This window comes from Eucyclogobius newberryi, unplaced genomic scaffold (genome assembly GCF_026437365.1).
Source record: "Eucyclogobius newberryi isolate DKJ021-1_F unplaced genomic scaffold, fEucNew1.0.hap1 SCAF_371, whole genome shotgun sequence".
NCBI classification, from domain to species: domain Eukaryota; kingdom Metazoa; phylum Chordata; class Actinopteri; order Gobiiformes; family Gobiidae; genus Eucyclogobius; species Eucyclogobius newberryi.
Window position 1 is genome coordinate 37,947 of NW_027316025.1, and position 14,903 is coordinate 52,849.

General features: G+C 45.8%; 2 protein-coding genes across 2 annotated transcripts; both read right to left on the reverse strand.

Annotated features, from left to right (window-relative positions):
• Window positions 1-8,343: 8,343 nt before the first annotated feature.
• Window positions 8,344-9,672, reverse strand: LOC140376645 (uncharacterized; the record flags this gene model as incomplete). Its single annotated transcript, XM_072462124.1, has 1 exon — window positions 8,344-9,672. A coding segment is annotated over one exon (1,047 nt), but the record flags the coding sequence as incomplete, so codon positions are not given.
• Window positions 9,670-14,368, reverse strand: LOC140376646 (LYR motif-containing protein 4A-like). Its single transcript, XM_072462125.1, has 3 exons — window positions 14,214-14,368; window positions 10,917-11,037; window positions 9,670-9,934 (listed from the first exon to the last, which is right to left on the reverse strand). Exons 1-3 carry the CDS (start codon window positions 14,297-14,299, stop codon window positions 9,887-9,889), a joined length of 255 nt encoding a protein of 84 aa, XP_072318226.1. The 5' UTR covers window positions 14,300-14,368; the 3' UTR covers window positions 9,670-9,886.
• Between the last annotated feature and the right edge of the window lie 535 nt (window positions 14,369-14,903).

Here is a 14,903-nt window from a genome sequence, read left to right on the forward strand (position 1 = left end):
AGTCCTGGTTTAGTCCTGGTTTAGTCCTGGTTTAGACTTGGTTTAGTCCTGGTTTAATCCTGGTTTAGTCCTGGTTTAGTCCTGGTTTAGACTTGGTTTAGTCCTGGTTTAGTCCTGGTTTAGTCCTGGTTTAGTCCTGGTTTAGTCCTGGTTTAGACTTGGTTTAGTCCTGGTTTAGTCCTGGTTTAGTCCTGGTTTAGTCCTGGTTTAGACTTTTTTAGTCCTGGTTTAGTCCTGGTTTAGTCCTGGTTTAGTCCTAGTTTAGACCTGGTTTAGTCCTGGTTTAGTCCTGGTTTAGTCCTGGTTTAGTCCTAGTTTAGACCTGGTTTAGTCCTGGTTTAGTCCTTGTTTAGTCCTGGTTTAGTCCTGGTTTAGTCCTTGTTTAGTCCTGGTTTAGTCCTGGTTTAGACCTGGTTTAGTCCTGGTTTAGTCCTGGTTTAGTCCTAGTTTAGACCTGGTTTAGTCCTGGTTTAGTCCTGGTTTAGTCCTGGTTTAGTCCTAGTTTAGACCTGGTTTAGTCCTGGTTTAGTCCTTGTTTAGTCCTGGTTTAGTCCTGGTTTAGTCCTTGTTTAGTCCTGGTTTAGTCCTGGTTTAGACCTGGTTTAGTCCTGGTTTAGACTTGGTTTAGTCCTGGTTTAGTCCTGGTTTAGTCCTGGTTTAGTCCTGGTTTAGACTTGGTTTAGACCTGGTTTAGACTTGGTTTAGTCCTGGTTTAGTCCTGGTTTATACTTGGTTTAGACCTGGTTTAGTCCTGGTTTAGACTTGGTTTAGTCCTGGTTTAGTCCTGGTTTAGTCCTGGTTTAGACTTGGTTTAGTCCTGGTTTAGTCCTGGTTTAGTCCTGGTTTAGACTTGGTTTAGTCCTGGTTTAGTCCTGGTTTAGTCCTGGTTTAGTCCTGGTTTAGACTTGGTTTAGTCCTGGTTTAGTCCTGGTTTAGACTTGGTTTAGTCCTGGTTTAGTCCTGGTTTAGTCCTGGTTTAGTCCTAGTTTAGACCTGGTTTAGTCCTGGTTTAGTCCTGGTTTAGTCCTGGTTTAGTCCTAGTTTAGACCTGGTTTAGTCCTGGTTTAGTCCTTGTTTAGTCCTGGTTTAGTCCTGGTTTAGTCCTTGTTTAGTCCTGGTTTAGTCCTGGTTTAGACCTGGTTTAGTCCTGGTTTAGTCCTGGTTTAGTCCTAGTTTAGACCTGGTTTAGTCCTGGTTTAGTCCTGGTTTAGTCCTGGTTTAGTCCTAGTTTAGACCTGGTTTAGTCCTGGTTTAGTCCTTGTTTAGTCCTGGTTTAGTCCTGGTTTAGTCCTTGTTTAGTCCTGGTTTAGTCCTGGTTTAGACCTGGTTTAGTCCTGGTTTAGACTTGGTTTAGTCCTGGTTTAGTCCTGGTTTAGTCCTGGTTTAGTCCTGGTTTAGACTTGGTTTAGACCTGGTTTAGACTTGGTTTAGTCCTGGTTTAGTCCTGGTTTATACTTGGTTTAGACCTGGTTTAGTCCTGGTTTAGACTTGGTTTAGTCCTGGTTTAGTCCTGGTTTAGTCCTGGTTTAGTCCTGGTTTAGACTTGGTTTAGTCCTGGTTTAGTCCTGGTTTAGTCCTGGTTTAGTCCTGGTTTAGACTTGGTTTAGTCCTGGTTTAGTCCTGGTTTAGTCCTGGTTTAGTCCTGGTTTAGACTTGGTTTAGTCCTGGTTTAGTCCTGGTTTAGACTTGGTTTAGTCCTGGTTTAGTCCTGGTTTAGTCCTGGTTTAGTCCTGGTTTAGACTTGGTTTAGTCCTGGTTTAGTCCTGGTTTAGACTTGGTTTAGTCCTGGTTTAGTCCTGGTTTAGTCCTGGTTTAGTCCTGGTTTAGACTTGGTTTAGTCCTGGTTTAGTCCTGGTTTAGTCCTGGTTTAGTCCTGGTTTAGTCCTTGTTTAGTCCTGGTTTAGTCCTGGTTTAGACCTGGTTTAGTCCTGGTTTAGACTTGGTTTAGTCCTGGTTTAGTCCTGGTTTAGTCCTGGTTTAGTCCTGGTTTAGACTTGGTTTAGACCTGGTTTAGACTTGGTTTAGTCCTGGTTTAGTCCTGGTTTATACTTGGTTTAGACCTGGTTTAGTCCTGGTTTAGACTTGGTTTAGTCCTGGTTTAGTCCTGGTTTAGTCCTGGTTTAGTCCTGGTTTAGACTTGGTTTAGTCCTGGTTTAGTCCTGGTTTAGTCCTGGTTTAGACTTGGTTTAGTCCTGGTTTAATCCTGGTTTAGTCCTGGTTCAGTCCTGGTTTAGACTTGGTTTAGTCCTGGTTTAGTCCTGGTTTAGACTTGGTTTAGTCCTGGTTTAGTCCTGGTTTAGTCCTGGTTTAGTCCTGGTTTAGTCCTGGTTTAGACTTGGTTTAGTCCTGGTTTAGTCCTGGTTTAGACTTGGTTTAGTCCTGGTTTAGTCCTGGTTTAGTCCTGGTTTAGTCCTGGTTTAGACTTGGTTTAGTCCTGGTTTAGTCCTGGTTTAGTCCTGGTTTAGTCCTAGTTTAGACCTGGTTTAGTCCTGGTTTAGTCCTTGTTTAGTCCTGGTTTAGTCCTGGTTTAGTCCTTGTTTAGTCCTGGTTTAGTCCTGGTTTAGACCTGGTTTAGTCCTGGTTTAGACTTGGTTTAGTCCTGGTTTAGTCCTGGTTTAGTCCTGGTTTAGTCCTGGTTTAGACTTGGTTTAGACCTGGTTTAGACTTGGTTTAGTCCTGGTTTAGTCCTGGTTTATACTTGGTTTAGACCTGGTTTAGTCCTGGTTTAGACTTGGTTTAGTCCTGGTTTAGTCCTGGTTTAGTCCTGGTTTAGTCCTGGTTTAGACTTGGTTTAGTCCTAGTTTAGTCCTGGTTTAGTCCTGGTTTAGACTTGGTTTAGTCCTGGTTTAATCCTGGTTTAGTCCTGGTTTAGTCCTGGTTTAGACTTGGTTTAGTCCTGGTTTAGTCCTGGTTTAGACTTGGTTTAGTCCTGGTTTAGTCCTGGTTTAGTCCTGGTTTAGTCCTGGTTTAGACTTGGTTTAGTCCTGGTTTAGTCCTGGTTTAGTCCTGGTTTAGTCCTAGTTTAGACCTGGTTTAGTCCTGGTTTAGTCCTTGTTTAGTCCTGGTTTAGTCCTGGTTTAGTCCTTGTTTAGTCCTGGTTTAGTCCTGGTTTAGACCTGGTTTAGTCCTGGTTTAGACTTGGTTTAGTCCTGGTTTAGTCCTGGTTTAGTCCTGGTTTAGACTTGGTTTAGACCTGGTTTAGACTTGGTTTAGTCCTGGTTTAGTCCTGGTTTATACTTGGTTTAGACCTGGTTTAGTCCTGGTTTAGACTTGGTTTAGTCCTGGTTTAGTCCTGGTTTAGTCCTGGTTTAGTCCTGGTTTAGACTTGGTTTAGTCCTGGTTTAGTCCTGGTTTAGTCCTGGTTTAGTCCTGGTTTAGACTTGGTTTAGTCCTGGTTTAATCCTGGTTTAGTCCTGGTTTAGTCCTGGTTTAGACTTGGTTTAGTCCTGGTTTAGTCCTGGTTTAGACTTGGTTTAGTCCTGGTTTAGTCCTGGTTTAGTCCTGGTTTAGTCCTGGTTTAGACTTGGTTTAGTCCTGGTTTAGTCCTGGTTTAGACTTGGTTTAGTCCTGGTTTAGTCCTGGTTTAGTCCTGGTTTAGTCCTGGTTTAGACTTGGTTTAGTCCTGGTTTAGTCCTGGTTTAGTCCTGGTTTAGTCCTAGTTTAGACCTGGTTTAGTCCTGGTTTAGTCCTTGTTTAGTCCTGGTTTAGTCCTGGTTTAGTCCTTGTTTAGTCCTGGTTTAGTCCTGGTTTAGACCTGGTTTAGTCCTGGTTTAGACTTGGTTTAGTCCTGGTTTAGTCCTGGTTTAGTCCTGGTTTAGTCCTGGTTTAGACTTGGTTTAGACCTGGTTTAGACTTGGTTTAGTCCTGGTTTAGTCCTGGTTTATACTTGGTTTAGACCTGGTTTAGTCCTGGTTTAGACTTGGTTTAGTCCTGGTTTAGTCCTGGTTTAGTCCTGGTTTAGTCCTGGTTTAGACTTGGTTTAGTCCTGGTTTAGTCCTGGTTTAGTCCTGGTTTAGTCCTGGTTTAGACTTGGTTTAGTCCTGGTTTAATCCTGGTTTAGTCCTGGTTTAGTCCTGGTTTAGACTTGGTTTAGTCCTGGTTTAGTCCTGGTTTAGACTTGGTTTAGTCCTGGTTTAGTCCTGGTTTAGTCCTGGTTTAGTCCTGGTTTAGACCTGGTTTAGTCCTGGTTTAGACTTGGTTTAGTCCTGGTTTAGTCCTGGTTTAGTCCTGGTTTAGTCCTGGTTTAGACTTGGTTTAGTCCTAGTTTAGTCCTGGTTTAGTCCTGGTTTAGACTTGGTTTAGTCCTGGTTTAATCCTGGTTTAGTCCTGGTTTAGTCCTGGTTTAGACTTGGTTTAGTCCTGGTTTAGTCCTGGTTTAGACTTGGTTTAGTCCTGGTTTAGTCCTGGTTTAGTCCTGGTTTAGTCCTGGTTTAGACTTGGTTTAGACCTGGTTTAGACTTGGTTTAGTCCTGGTTTAGTCCTGGTTTATACTTGGTTTAGACCTGGTTTAGTCCTGGTTTAGACTTGGTTTAGTCCTGGTTTAGTCCTGGTTTAGACTTGGTTTAGTCCTGGTTTAGTCCTGGTTTAGACTTGGTTTAGTCCTGGTTTAGTCCTGGTTTAGTCCTGGTTTAGTCATGGTTTAGACTTGGTTTAGACCTGGTTTAGACTTGGTTTAGTCCTGGTTTAGTCCTGGTTTATACTTGGTTTAGACCTGGTTTAGTCCTGGTTTAGACTTGGTTTAGTCCTGGTTTAGTCCTGGTTTAGACTTGGTTTAGTCCTGGTTTAGACTTGGTTTAGTCCTGGTTTAGTCCTGGTTTATACTTGGTTTAGACCTGGTTTAGTCCTGGTTTAGACTTGGTTTAGTCCTGGTTTAGTCCTAGTTTAGTCCTGGTTTAGTCCTGGTTTAGACTTGGTTTAGTCCTGGTTTAATCCTGGTTTAGTCCTGGTTTAGTCCTGGTTTAGACTTGGTTTAGTCCTGGTTTAGTCCTGGTTTAGACTTGGTTTAGTCCTGGTTTAGTCCTGGTTTAGTCCTGGTTTAGTCCTGGTTTAGACTTGGTTTAGACCTGGTTTAGACTTGGTTTAGTCCTGGTTTAGTCCTGGTTTATACTTGGTTTAGACCTGGTTTAGTCCTGGTTTAGACTTGGTTTAGTCCTGGTTTAGTCCTGGTTTAGTCCTGGTTTAGTCCTGGTTTAGACTTGGTTTAGTCCTGGTTTAGTCCTGGTTTAGTCCTGGTTTAGTCCTGGTTTAGACTTGGTTTAGTCCTGGTTTAATCCTGGTTTAGTCCTGGTTTAGTCCTGGTTTAGACTTGGTTTAGTCCTGGTTTAGTCCTGGTTTAGACTTGGTTTAGTCCTGGTTTAGTCCTGGTTTAGTCCTGGTTTAGTCCTGGTTTAGACCTGGTTTAGTCCTGGTTTAGACTTGGTTTAGTCCTGGTTTAGTCCTGGTTTAGTCCTGGTTTAGTCCTGGTTTAGACTTGGTTTAGTCCTAGTTTAGTCCTGGTTTAGTCCTGGTTTAGACTTGGTTTAGTCCTGGTTTAATCCTGGTTTAGTCCTGGTTTAGTCCTGGTTTAGACTTGGTTTAGTCCTGGTTTAGTCCTGGTTTAGACTTGGTTTAGTCCTGGTTTAGTCCTGGTTTAGTCCTGGTTTAGTCCTGGTTTAGACTTGGTTTAGTCCTGGTTTAGTCCTGGTTTAGTCCTGGTTTAGTCCTGGTTTAGTCCTAGTTTAGACCTGGTTTAGTCCTGGTTTAGTCCTTGTTTAGTCCTGGTTTAGTCCTGGTTTAGTCCTTGTTTAGTCCTGGTTTAGTCCTGGTTTAGACCTGGTTTAGTCCTGGTTTAGACTTGGTTTAGTCCTGGTTTAGTCCTGGTTTAGTCCTGGTTTAGACTTGGTTTAGACCTGGTTTAGACTTGGTTTAGTCCTGGTTTAGTCCTGGTTTATACTTGGTTTAGACCTGGTTTAGTCCTGGTTTAGACTTGGTTTAGTCCTGGTTTAGTCCTGGTTTAGTCCTGGTTTAGTCCTGGTTTAGACTTGGTTTAGTCCTGGTTTAGTCCTGGTTTAGTCCTGGTTTAGACTTGGTTTAGTCCTGGTTTAATCCTGGTTTAGTCCTGGTTTAGTCCTGGTTTAGACTTGGTTTAGTCCTTGTTTAGTCCTGGTTTAGACTTGGTTTAGTCCTGGTTTAGTCCTGGTTTAGACTTGGTTTAGTCCTGGTTTAGTCCTGGTTTAGACTTGGTTTAGTCCTGGTTTAGTCCTGGTTTAGTCCTGGTTTAGTCCTGGTTTAGACTTGGTTTAGTCCTGGTTTAGTCCTGGTTTAGTCCTGGTTTAGTCCTAGTTTAGACCTGGTTTAGTCCTGGTTTAGTCCTTGTTTAGTCCTGGTTTAGTCCTGGTTTAGTCCTGGTTTAGACCTGGTTTAGTCCTGGTTTAGACTTGGTTTAGTCCTGGTTTAGTCCTGGTTTAGTCCTGGTTTAGTCCTGGTTTAGACTTGGTTTAGACCTGGTTTAGACTTGGTTTAGTCCTGGTTTAGTCCTGGTTTATACTTGGTTTAGACCTGGTTTAGTCCTGGTTTAGACTTGGTTTAGTCCTGGTTTAGTCCTGGTTTAGTCCTGGTTTAGTCCTGGTTTAGACTTGGTTTAGTCCTGGTTTAGTCCTGGTTTAGTCCTGGTTTAGTCCTGGTTTAGACTTGGTTTAGTCCTGGTTTAATCCTGGTTTAGTCCTGGTTTAGTCCTGGTTTAGACTTGGTTTAGTCCTGGTTTAGTCCTGGTTTAGACTTGGTTTAGTCCTGGTTTAGTCCTGGTTTTGTCCTGGTTTAGTCCTGGTTTAGTCCTGGTTTAGACTTGGTTTAGTCCTGGTTTAGTCCTGGTTTAGTCCTGGTTTAGTCCTGGTTTAGTCCTGGTTTAGACTTGTTTTAGTCCTGGTTTAGTCCTGGTTTAGTCCTGGTTTAGTCCTGGTTTAGTCCTGGTTTAGACAGAAACAGACACTGGACTTTGTCTCTCACAATCTTTGAAATGAACTTTAAAGTTTGTTTTCATCTGTCGCAACTGCCAACGACAAACAAGGACCTGACCAGGACCTGACCCGGGACTGGACCAGGACCTGACCCGGGACTAGACCAGGACCTGACCAGGACCTGACCCGGGACTAGACCAGGACCTGACCAGGACCTGACCCGGGACTGGACCAGGACCTGACCCGGGACTAGACCAGGACCTGACCAGGACCTGACCAGGACCTGACCCGGGACTGGACCAGGACCTGACCCGGGACTAGACCAGGACCTGACCAGGACCTGACCCGGGACTGGACCAGGACCTGACCCGGGACTAGACCAGGACCTGACCAGGACCTGACCCGGGACTAGACCAGGACCTGACCAGGACCTGACCCGGGACTGGACCAGGACCTGACCCGGGACTGGACCAGGACCTGACCCGGGACTAGACCAGGACCTGACCAGGACCTGACCCGGGACTAGACCAGGACCTGACCAGGACCTGACCCGGGACTGGACCAGGACCTGACCCGGGACTAGACCAGGACCTGACCAGGACCTGACCAGGACCTGACCCGGGACTGGACCAGGACCTGACCCGGGACTAGACCAGGACCTGACCAGGACCTGACCCGGGACTGGACCAGGACCTGACCCGGGACTAGACCAGGACCTGACCAGGACCTGACCCGGGACTAGACCAGGACCTGACCAGGACCTGACCAGGACCTGACCCGGGACTGGACCAGGACCTGACCCGGGACTAGACCAGGACCTGACCAGGACCTGACCAGGACCTGACCCGGGACTGGACCAGGACCTGACCCGGGACTAGACCAGGACCTGACCAGGACCTGACCAGGACCTGACCCGGGACTGGACCAGGACCTGACCCGGGACTAGACCAGGACCTGACCAGGACCTGACCCGGGACTGGACCAGGACCTGACCCGGGACTAGACCAGGACCTGACCAGGACCTGACCCGGGACTAGACCAGGACCTGACCAGGACCTGACCCGGGACTGGACCAGGACCTGACCCGGGACTAGACCAGGACCTGACCAGGACCTGACCCGGGACTAATGTTCACGGCTAATGCTAACGTTTATTACAACTTCACGGCTAATGCTAACGTTTATTACAACTTCACGGCTAATGCTAACGTTTATTACAACTTCACGGCTAATGCTAACGTTTATTACAACTTCACGGCTAATGCTAACGTTTATTACAACTTCACGGCTAATGCTAACGTTCATTGCTAATGCTAACCTTTATCATAGGTTCAGGTGTTTTGACCGTCGAGTGGTCATTAAAGCCACAACACGGAACATTTAAAACAAAAGCATGTTTTATTGTCCTCATTGAGCAGACGCTGCTCCTCCAGAAAGTTCCACAGTGTTACTTTGTACACAGAGAAGTACTACAGTACACAGAGAAGTACTACAGTACAGTTTACCGTATTTTCCGGACTATAAGTCGCAACAGCCAAAAAATGCGTAATAGAAAAAAACAGAACACATATATAAGTCGCTCCGGAGTATAAGTATAAGTATATAAGTATAAATACAAGTGTAAGTCGCTCCGGAGTATAAGTATAAGTATATAAGTATAAATACAAGTGTAAGTCGCTCCCCGGCCAAAACTATGAAAAAAGGTGCATCTTATATTCCGGAAAATACGGTAAATACTGACACTGGGGGTCTCGTTTAACCTGAGTCCAACGAGATGAAGATGAAGCAGATGCAGATGAAGAGGATGCAGAGGATGGAGATGAAGTAGAGGATGCAGATGAAGCAGAGGATGCAGAAGATGCAGATGAAGCAGAGGATGCAGATGAAGCAGATGAAGTAGAGGATGCAGATGAAGTAGAGGATGGAGATGAAGTAGAGGATGCAGATGAAGCAGAGGATGCAGAGGATGCAGATGAAGTAGAGGATGCAGATGAAGTAGAGGATGCAGAGGATGCAGATGAAGTAGAGGATGCAGATGAAGTAGAGGATGGAGATGAAGTAGAGGATGCAGATGAAGCAGAGGATGCAGAGGATGCAGATGAAGTAGAGGATGCAGATGAAGTAGAGGATGCAGAGGATGCAGATGAAGTAGAGGATGCAGATGAAGTAGAGGATGCAGAGGATGCAGATGTAGAGGATGCAGATGAAGCAGAGGATGCAGAAGATGCAGATGAAGCAGAGGATGCAGATGAAGCAGATGAAGTAGAGGATGCAGATGAAGTAGAGGATGCAGAAGATGCAGATGAAGTAGAGGATGCAGATGAAGTAGAGGATGCAGATGAAGTAGAGGATGCAGATGAAGTAGAGGATGCAGAGGATGCAGATGAAGTAGAGGATGCAGATGAAGTAGAGGATGCAGAGGATGCAGATGTAGAGGATGCAGATGAAGCAGAGGATGCAGAAGATGCAGATGAAGTAGAGGATGCAGATGAAGTAGAGGATGCAGATGAAGTAGAGGATGCAGAGGATGCAGATGAAGTAGAGGATGCAGATGAAGTAGAGGATGCAGAAGATGCAGATGAAGCAGAGGATGCAGAAGATGCAGATGAAGTAGAGGATGCAGATGAAGTAGAGGATGCAGAAGATGCAGATGAAGTAGAGGATGCAGATGAAGTAGAGGATGCAGAAGATGCAGATGAAGTAGAGGATGCAGATGAAGTAGAGGATGCAGAGGATGACGAGTGTTAAATAACACGTTTTATTGAATCAAACATATTTCTTGTTCTAAACTAAAGCTTTTGGTCCAGAACGTGACGAGCAGCAGTTTGTGTTTGAAGCAGCAGACTCCATTTCCCATGATGCACCGGGACAGAAGCTCCTCCCCTCTCCCTCTCGCTCTAGGAGGCCTGAGATTGGCTGACGTTTGTGTGACATCACGTGTTTGTCTGTCCATCACTCCACGACGAGTTTCTGTGACGTGTACAACTGCCCCACAGCGACCTGCCAACACACGAGGAAACACAGAGGTCAGAGGTCAGGGGTTCCCTCCTAAAGTCACATTCTTTAGTCACATCAGGTGTGACAGTGTCAGTGACCATGCCCTATAGGCCCCGCCTCCATCTGAAAGGATGACAGTGATAAATGTCGTTACTTTTCTGACTCAAAGTTTGACATTTGAATGATTTATTTCATCTGAAGGACAATAATCTGTGACAGTTCTGGTCATCTCCACCAGAGGGCACTGTCTGACCACATTTAAACACTGCTCTGATTGGCAGCTGCTGCTTCATGTGGCGGGCTCTGTGGACCAATCAGACCGCAGAGGAGGAGTTCACATGCAAATCTCAGCAGAGTCCAAACTCAGGACCAAACTCAGGACCAAACCAGGACTAAACCAGGTCTAAACCAGGTCTAAACCAGGACTAAACCAGGATTAAACCAGGACTAAACCAGGGCTAAACCAGGGCTAAACCAGGATTAAACCAGGGCTAACCCCGGACTAAACCAGGACTAAACCAGGGCTAACCCCGGACTAAACCAGGACTAAACCAGGACTAAACCAGGACTAACCCAGGTCTAAACCAGGACTAAACCAGGACTAAACCAGGACTAAACCAGGGCTAAACCAGGGCTAAACCAGGATTAAACCAGGGCTAACCCCGGACTAAACCAGGACTAAACCAGGGCTAACCCCGGACTAAACCAGGACTAAACCAGGTCTAAACCAGGACTAACCCAGGTCTAAACCAGGACTAAACCAGGACTAAACCAGGGCTAAACCAGGTCTAAACCAGGACTAACCCAGGTCTAAACCAGGACTAAACCAGGGCTAAACCAGGGCTAAACCAAGGCTAAACCAGGACTAAACCAGGGCTAAACCAAGGCTAAACCAGGGCTAAACCAGGGCTAAACCAAGGCTAAACCAGGACTAAACCAGGTCTAAACCAGGTTCCTTCATGTGCAGAGGAGAGCGCCCCCCTACCTGTCTCTGGAGGACCTGCAGGTTCCTGGTTCCCTCCTGCAGCAGACTGTGGATGAGCTCTGGATCCTGAACCGTCTGATTCTCCCTGAAGGCGTCACGCACTCGCCGCAGAGCGTACGTCCTGAAACACAACAAAGGGTCAGCACGTCCTGAAACACAACAAAGGGTCAGCACGTCCTGAAACACAACAAAGGGTCAGCACGTCCTGAAACACAACAAAGGGTCAGTACGTCCTGAAACACAACAAAGGGTCAGCACGTCCTGAAACACAACAAAGGGTCAGCACGTCCTGAAACACAACAAAGGGTCAGCACGTCCTGAAACACAACAAAGGGTCAGTACGTCCTGAAACACAACAAAGGGTCAGCACGTCCTGAAACACAACAAAGGGTCAGCACGTCCTGAAACACAACAAAGGGTCAGTACGTCCTGAAACACAACAAAGGGTCAGCACGTCCTGAAACACAACAAACACAACAAAGGGTCAGCACGTCCTGAAACACAACAAAGGGTCAGCACGTCCTGAAACACAACAAAGGGTCAGCACGTCCTGAAACACAACAAAGGGTCAGCACGTCCTGAAACACAACAAAGGGTCAGTACGTCCTGAAACACAACAAAGGGTCAGCACGTCCTGAAACACAACAAAGGGTCAGCACGTCCTGAAACACAACAAAGGGTCAGCACGTCCTGAAACACAACAAAGGGTCAGCACGTCCTGAAACACAACAAAGGGTCAGCACGTCCTGAAACACAACAAAGGGTCAGCACGTCCTGAAACACAACAAAGGGTCAGTACGTCCTGAAACACAACAAAGGGTCAGCACGTCCTGAAACACAACAAACACAACAAAGGGTCAGTACGTCCTGAAACACAACAAAGGGTCAGTACGTCCTGAAACACAACAAAGGGTCAGCACGTCCTGAAACACAACAAACACAACAAAGGGTCAGCACGTCCTGAAACACAACAAAGGGTCAGAACGTGTAACATCCACAAAATCTGAGGAAATGGACCGAAGCGCAGACTCAAGCCTCCATGTTTGTGTCTCTGTAAATGATCACAGCAATAATATAGGACTAAACCAGGACCAGGACTAAACCAGGTCTAAACCAGGTCTAAACCAGGTCTAAACCAGGACTAAACCAGGACTAAACCAGGACTAAACCAGGTCTAAACCAGAACCAAACCAGGACTGAACCAAACCAGAACCAAACCAGAGCCAGGACTGAACCAGAGCCAGGACTGAACCAGAGCCAGGACTGAACCAGAGCCAGGACTAAACCAGGTCTAAACCAGGTCTAAACCAGGTCTAAACCAGGTCTAAACCAGGTCTAAACAAGGACTAAACCAGGACTAAACCAGGACTAAACCAGGACTAAACCAGGACTAAACCAGGACTAAACCAGGACTCTGCGATTCTTGTTTTGGGGATGTGACCTCATTCTGTCTGCAACAAACAACATCCGCTCCACAGATCTATTATTCACTAGAATCAGACTTTACTCCTGGTTTAGTCCTGGTTTAGTCCTGGTTTAGTCCTGGTTTAGTCCTGGTTTAGTCCTGGTCCAGACCTGGTCCAGACCCGGTTTAGACCCGACATTTGGACTAGACTTGGTGAACTCTTGCGGCTCGTTCTTTTGACTTTTAAGAGTCGTCATTAGCATCAGTTCATTAGCGCGACGCGTTAACGACACTTCGAGCATAAATTAAAACATCATAAATGTATTTTTAGGAATAAACCCGGTCCTGAGGCCATTTATTATATCTATTTTATCTGGAAGAAATGTGCAACACAGACTGTCTGCTGTGGGTTAAGTTTAGACCTGGTTTAGTCCTGGTTTAGTCCTGGTTTAGTCCTGGTTTAGTCCTGGTTTAGTCCTGGTTTAGTCCTGGTTTAGTCCTGGCTCTGGTTCAGTCCTGGCTCTGGTTTGGTTCTGGTTTAGTCCTGGTTTAGTCCTGGTTTAGTCCTGGTTTAGTCCTGGTTTAGTCCTGGTTCAGTCCTGGTTCAGTCCTGGCTCTGGTTCAGTCCTGGCTCTGGTTCAGTCCTGGTTTGGTTCTGGTTTAGTCCTGGTTTAGACCTGGTTTAGTCCTGGTTTAGTCCTGGCTCTGGTTCAGTCCTGGCTCTGGTTCAGTCCTGGCTCTGGTTTGGTTCTGGTTTGGTTCAGTCCTGGTTTGGTTCTGGTTTAGTCCTGGTTCAGTCCTGGCTCTGGTTTAGTCCTGGCTCTGGTTTAGTCCTGGCTCTGGTTTAGTCCTGGCTCTGGTTTAGTCCTGGCTCTGGTTTAGTCCTGGCTCTGGTTTAGTCCTGGCTCTGGTTTAGTCCTGGCTCTGGTTCAGTCCTGGCTCTGGTTCAGTCCTGGCTCTGGTTCAGTCCTGGCTCTGGTTTAGTCCTGGCTCTGGTTCAGTCCTGGCTCTGGTTCAGTCCTGGCTCTGGTTCAGTCCTGGCTCTGGTTCAGTCCTGGTTCTGGTTCAGTCCTGGTTTAGGTTAACTAACTACCCCATCATAAACTGTTAACTGACGCTTTTCAGTTCCCTCATTTTCCACTTGTAATATACAATGGCACCAGCAGAGAGCGCGCAGCGGCCCTCAAACCACTGTGATCATGAAGAACATGCAGAGTGCTTTATTCATCATAATAATAATAACAATTTACTGCTAACGGTTTACTTGGGAGTGTTTTATTCATAATCACGGCTAACGTCAGCGACTTTTCCGCTAACGGTTTATTTAAAAGTGCACGCTCCTGTATTTGATTTAATATTAGTTCTACAAAGCCTCCTTAAAGACAGTTCCATAGTTAAAGATCCAGGGCTAAAACACACAAATATCACAAGGGAAAATACTCAACATTATCCAAAGACTGCATTAGTAAAGTAAAGTAAAGTAAAGTAAAGTAAAGTAAAGTAAGGACCAAAAAACACTTAAAAACAGAGATACACTGCAATAACCTTCATTCATCAATAAAGTGTAATTGTGCTGTAATGACGTCCTCTGCACTGACCGGACGTGACGCATCTTCTCTACTAAACTGCACCAAACTCTAACTTACACACTCTAACTCACCCCGACACTTTAGACTCAGGTGCCTCGACATGAATCCGACCTCTGCGGTTCATTTTGAGCCGATCCTTCAAACCGTTTGTCTGTTTTTAGTCCCTTTTCCCCCCCACGCGCCCCGTCCTCGTCTCCATGTAAACACACCGCGCACTTCAGCATCTTTAGCTCACATTCTTTCCTAAAACGCCAAATTAAAGGTCATAACCATCGCGTGCGGCCTGTGCGTGGCGGCTCTGACCTGTAGTTGTACGAAGGGAACTTTCCGCTCTCCCGAAGAAGCATTTTGTACAAAGATATGGCTTGAGAACGCGCCGGAGCTGCCATCGTGATGCTAACTGCTGCTAACGGTGTCAATGCTAATGAAGACCGGTGCCTTCAAAATGCGCGTCCGAGCAGCGCCTGATCGAAAAACGCGACGTGAAACACAAATCATTCACTCAATATTAATCTATTCACAATTTTAATAATATAAGCTTACAATTAACAAGATTGCGTGTAATAAGATGTATTTATGTGAATTGACCAAGCTGCTATTATCGCCAAACATGCAAGGCAAATCTAGAAGCGCCTGTGGCCCAAGTGGAACCAGAAGTGACACAAGGTGAGTTCACCTTGTTCATTTTTCAATAAACTGCATTATTTTCAGAAATATGTGTTTTTGAATATTATAATTGCTGTGTGAGAAGAGGGGGGGTTTCCGACAGCCTGTCCCAGTGTTTGAAGATGTTTTAGAGCCCGAGTTTGATGACTCTGATTCCTGCCACATGTTAGCCCAATGCTAACAACACCGGGTTATTATGAAACTATTCACACATTCTGTAACACACATTATGATCATTAGAACGAACATGAGGTGATTTCAGCCACTATCACGTTATTTACAGTCAAATGTCACACAACAGTTTGTAAATGTTCCACAATGAGCTTT